Source organism: Equus quagga, chromosome 2 (genome assembly GCF_021613505.1).
Source record: "Equus quagga isolate Etosha38 chromosome 2, UCLA_HA_Equagga_1.0, whole genome shotgun sequence".
Taxonomy (NCBI): domain Eukaryota; kingdom Metazoa; phylum Chordata; class Mammalia; order Perissodactyla; family Equidae; genus Equus; species Equus quagga.
The window spans coordinates 156,256,797-156,262,122 of NC_060268.1; the positions used below are offsets into that span (position 1 = coordinate 156,256,797).

General features: G+C 59.4%; 1 protein-coding gene across 4 annotated transcripts; it reads left to right on the forward strand.

Annotated features, from left to right (window-relative positions):
- The first annotated feature begins 234 nt into the window (after positions 1-234).
- On the forward strand, positions 235-5,032 carry KAZALD1 (Kazal type serine peptidase inhibitor domain 1). 4 transcript variants are annotated; one of them, XM_046651686.1, is made up of 6 exons: positions 235-615; positions 1,430-1,555; positions 1,940-2,496; positions 3,628-3,788; positions 3,867-4,014; positions 4,188-5,032. In XM_046651686.1, exons 3-6 carry the CDS (start codon positions 1,992-1,994, stop codon positions 4,280-4,282), a joined length of 909 nt encoding a protein of 302 aa, XP_046507642.1. In that variant the 5' UTR covers positions 235-615; positions 1,430-1,555; positions 1,940-1,991; the 3' UTR covers positions 4,283-5,032. The 4 variants fall into 4 exon arrangements, with proteins under 4 accessions (XP_046507642.1, XP_046507650.1, XP_046507664.1 ...); XM_046651694.1 differs by having other exon boundaries at positions 235-539; XM_046651708.1 differs by lacking the exon at positions 235-615 and adding an exon at positions 762-780.
- The last annotated feature ends 294 nt before the right edge of the window (positions 5,033-5,326 follow it).

A 5,326-nucleotide genomic window follows, 5' to 3' on the forward strand; every position in this document is an offset into this window, starting at 1 on the left:
CGTCAGCTCCGCAATTTCAAGGCCCGTCTCCCTTGCCTTTTTTCAGGGCTTCCTACAGTTCTCTTACATTTCACTTCTGCCCCAAGCGTACACTTGAGTTGCCCCCAGGGCCAAGGACAACCGACACCTCCAGCCACAGCTGGCTCCGCCCATTCTTTTCCCGGTTTAAAACCCGCGGGCTTTTCCTGTTCTGAACTCCTAAGACTTCCTGTTCTGATTCTCGCGACAGTTTGCGAGACGGCGCGTGAAGGTCGCTTTCCGTTCCTCTTCTGAGCTGGAGACTAGGGTGATAGTGTACCTGCCTTCGTCCACCTCAGCAGAGCCCCTGTGGCCAAGAGTGGCATGTCCGCGGCTAGGAAACTCCTAAGTGAAAGGGCTTGGCAGGGTTCAAGCCGGGAGGGAGAATTCTGGACTGCATCCTGGAGCTAGACTGCGGGCCTCCAGTGCGCATGCGGAGCCGATCCCCCTGGGCGGTTCTGAGGCCGCGGTCCCGCCCTGAACTTCAACGCCGGCCTGCGGGCCAGGTCCTTCTGGGCCAGGTCTGACTAAGGTCCCCCCATCCCCGGCTGCGAAGCTATTTCCGTCCCCTACAAACTGGACTGCAGCGCGGCTTCTGTAAGCCGCTAGGGGCAGGCCGGGGCGGGGCCTGGCCGACCCCGGGCATGGCGGGCGGGCCTCCAAGAATACTCTCCCCGCCCCCAGCCCAAAGTGCCACGGTGGCGCTGGTGGCGGCCGCGAGACCGAATGCCTCCGGCCCTGCCAACTTCGCAACCATAACATGTAATTCCGACCCGGAGCGCGAGGCCAGCTGGGGAGGCGCCCCGCTCACTTCTCCCTACGGCCGCTAGTCGGCTCGGACCTCTAATCACGCGGGTTGAAGCACCTGCCGGATGTGGGGAGGGAGGAGGAGGCCAGATGTGGGAAAGCAGATGTAAGGATAGAGTCGCCGGTCGGCGCCTTGGTGGGGAAGCTGGGTGGACAGTCGCCGCCGGGAAGCCGATCCTGGGCTGCGGGGAGACGACGTTGATGGGCCCTGCCCTCCAGGAGCTCCCGACTTGGCACCAGAGTTCTTACCGACTCCCCATTATGCAGCTGCTCTAGCAGACCCCAGGGACTGTAAAGTCAGATGCGACAGGGCCTAGGCGTTCAACCAACTCTTCGAGCGTCCCAGCCACCCCCCTATCCCCTACTCCCAACTCCCCACCCCACCCCGTTTCTGGTCCTCTCCCAGCTTCGGTGTCCGGTTACGTCTCCTCTGTTCTCACTGTGACTTTGGCCCAGGCCAGGGGAAGTGGCCCAGGAGGGTCCCGTGCGACTGCATAAAATTGGCAGCTTCAGAACTAGGGGAGGGGGTAGTGTGCGACGTCGAGGGGCGGGGAGAGGGGGCGGAGGAGCCGCTTTCTGAGTCCAAGTCCGTGGGCTCTCGCAGAGATCCTCAAACCGGAGCAGAGGTGGCCAGCGGGCTCAGCCATTGTTCGTCTCTGCTGTCTTTCCATTGCCTGCTTTTTTGGACTGGAGTCACGGCTGCTCTGAAGGGCTTAGTCCCGGACACTAGGTGAGCGCCCTGGATCCCAGAGCATCACCCCCTCCCCTTCCCATCCTTATTAACAACTCCTTACTTCTCCTGGGGCCATCCATTCCCATCCACCTCTAGCGCAGCAAGCTTCAGAGTTGGATGGTGGTGCTGGTGGGGTGTGTGTGTGTGTGTGTGTGCCTGAGCTTTATCGCCCCTTTTTCTCACCTCTCCCCAACCCTTCAAAACAGCCCAATCAACACCACCCAGCATAACTGGATGACCCCTAGAGGGTCACTATGCCTCTGTTTTGAAGGTCTACTTGACTCCAAGGTAGCAGGGGAAGGGGCAGTGCTATGGCCAAACTTGGGTACCAGGAACAGTGAGGCTGCTTCTGACCTCCCGACTGGCTTCCCTCCATGGCAGGGTGCCACGAACGCGCTGATGCCCCGACTGCTCGCAGGGCTTCCAGCTAACCATGCCACAGCCGCCCGCAGCTACCTTGGCGCTGCCCCTGCTACTGCTACTGCTGGTGGTGCGGACGCCGCCCCCGACTGGCGCGCGGCCGTCCCCAGGCCCCGATTACCTGCGGCGTGGCTGGCTGCGGCTGCTGGCGGAGGGCGAGGGCTGCGCTCCCTGCCGGCCAGAGGAGTGCGCCGCGCCAAGGGGCTGCCTGGCCGGCCGGGTGCGCGACGCGTGCGGTTGCTGCTGGGAATGCGCCAACCTCGAGGGCCAGCTCTGCGACCTGGACCCCAGCGCCCACTTCTACGGGCGCTGCGGTGAGCAGCTTGAGTGCCAGTTGGACACAGGTGGCGACCTGAGCCGCGGAGAGGTGCCGGAGCCGTTGTGTGCCTGCCGCTCACAGCGCCCGCTCTGCGGTTCCGACGGCCGCACCTACGCACAGATCTGCCGCCTGCAGGAAGCCGCCCGAGCTCGGCCCGACGCCAACCTCACTGTTGCGCACCTGGGGCCCTGCGAATCTGGTACGCTCGGCCTGGGGCCCCTACTTCCTGCACTTGGGGTTCCTCGAGGCACTGCTCCCTGACCCCCGACGGCGTTGGTCTCTGGCCAGTGGATCAAAAAAGAGGCCAGGGAGGCCTCGAGCCCACTATAAGCCTGCTCTCCCTACTGGACCGCAGAAACCTCCCCCTGAAGGTGCGGTCCCAAGCTCTGTCGGCAAGCTACGTGCGCTCAGGAGTGTGAAAGCTCCAGACCCCGCTGGCAGGGACCAACCCTCTGAGCAAGCAGGCACATAGTCAATGATTGGCCTCAAAAGTGAGAGTGAAGAGACTCCCAGACTTTACGCAGACCGCTGGAGCCAGGCAGCGAGACTTGGGTTCCTGAGAGATGCAATCAGGTTTCATTTGGGCGGATTCGGATTCTTAGAGCCAGCTATTAACCCAGTCTCCCCGCCTCTCCTCCTCCCGACTCCTGCGCTTAGAGATTAGTGAAGGAGGGGGTTCTTCTGCCTGACCCTGCCCCATCCCAGGGGGCTGCGGGCCATTTGAACCTCAAGTTTTCTTTGGCAGCTTTAGTTACTTTCATTTCCTGAGCCCCTTAGAGGGGTCTGGCTTGGAAAACAAACACCCCGCTGGGGTCCCAACACTTCCCCCACAACCCTAGGCTTTCTGCCTGCTACCCGGGTTGGTTTCAGGTTCCCTGCCTTTGCCAAGTGGATCCCCCTCCCCCAGGGTAGGGTGGGGAAGGGCTGCTCTTCCTGCCTGTGGGAACTGGACCTGGTTAGAAAAGGAGGATGGGGGTGGGGGGAGGAGGTGTTGATTACAAGCACAGCAGGGTAGGGACCTAGAGGGTGGAATGAGGACAGGGGAACAATCAGGGACAGAGTGTGGCTGCCAAGCTGAGGTTCGGGTCTGTGTGCTTGTTTGTGCACCCTGTCTGCATGTACATCTCCATCTCTGCGTTTGTACCCTTGTGTGTACCTGCACCTACATTTGTATGTACCTGTGTGTATGTGCCATGTGGTGTTTAGGGGTGTGTGTTTACCTGGGCATGTGTTGTGTCCCCCACAAATGCATCCACAGTGGTTTGCATATGAGATCCTTGGTGGGCAGCATGTGCTACCCTGTTCTCAGGCCTCCCACCTTCACCCCCAGAGCCCCAGATCGTGTTGCACCCATATGACATTTGGAATGTGACCGGGCAGGATGTGATCTTTGGCTGTGAGGTGTTTGCCTACCCCATGGCCTCCATCGAATGGAGGAAGGATGGCCTGGACATTCAGCTGCCAGGGGATGACCCTCACATCTCTGTGCAGGTAGGAGCAGGGAGCAGATCCTTCCGGGGCAGCCCAGAGCCCCTTGAAGGGCCCTCCTGAGTCCTCCTCTGGCTCCAGTTTAGGGGTGGACCCCAGAGGTTTGAGGTGACGGGCTGGCTGCAGATCCAGTCTGTGCGTCCCAGCGATGAGGGCACCTACCGCTGCCTGGCCCGCAATGCTCTGGGCCAGGTTGAGGCCCCGGCTAGCTTGACAGTTCTCACACCGGGTAAGGGGGAGCCCTGGGCCCTGGGGGCTGGGGGATGGTGGTGGATTCAGGCCCTTGAATATGTGTCCATGTGTGTAAGTGGGTGCACACACAATTGTGGCTTTCCCACAGACTGGAATACACTGATAGTCTCTCTTTCCTATTCTTCCTCCTTTGCCCACATGTGTTTGCAGACCAGCTGAACTCCACAGGCATCCCCCAGCTGCCATCCCTGCACCTGGTTCCTGAGGAGGAGGCTGAGAGTGAAGACAGCGAGGATTACTACTAGGCCCGGAGCCCTGGCCCACGGGGGTGGGTGAGTAGGGATAGTGTTCATCCCTGCTCTTCAGAACATCTGTAAAGGGGGAGCAGAGCCCCTTCATAGATTGCTTTAATGCCCTTAGTAGGGGAGATATGGCAGTAGTGGTGGGGAGACATGGCGGGGGCAGGGAGACAAACTTGGAAGAGGGTAAGGAGAGAGGCACAGACTAGGGGAGGTGGGATGCAAAGGAGCCCATGCAGGAGATGTCCTGACCAGGACAGTCTCCATTGTGGACCAACCAGGCGGAAGGCAACAGCTGCCCACTGGTCCCTAGGCTGGGTAGGGGGTGGTGCAGACACCAGGATCCTGCCACTTTTTTTGGCAGCCCTCCCTCCAGCCCTGCTCAGCCAGTCTTCCTAACTACCCTTCCCCCACAGCTCCTGCTGTTACTCTCCTAATCCCCAATCTTTGCTTAGTTTCAGTTTACCCTTCCTCAAAACTCACCTTCTAGAAATCTTCCCTCTCTCCTAAGCCACAGGTGCACTTACTAGATGTAGTCCTCTTTGCTGTTCACCATCTGCTGTCCAGGAGAGCACAGTGGATCATGATTTAGTTCAGTGCAGTAAGATGGGCGTTTGGTCATGTCTAATTTCTCCTGTCATTCTGGAAACTCCACAAGACTAGCACTGTATTTTATACCACTCTGTGTTGGATGATGCCTAGCACAGGACTAGGCACAGTAGGCATGCAATAAAGATTTATGAACAAACCAAGACACACAGATGCACAGATGGTTCATGCAGATGTGCACATGAAGACTGAATTTCTCTGGGAGACCTCCTATGGTAGTAGGACTTGGGCTTCCAGAAACTGTAGGTCCTGCTCTCTAAGCACCTGCCTGCCAGATGTACAGAGAGGAAGCTGGAGCTGGGGCCTATCCTGCCCTCTAGGAAGGAAGGCTGGAGCCGTCTTGTTGGAGGGAGAGTATCCGAGTCTGCACTCCTTTGGAGCTGGTCTTGAGAAGGATTGCCTGCCCCTCTGTTCTTCTCGCTCTCGTCCCCTCCCCAGGCA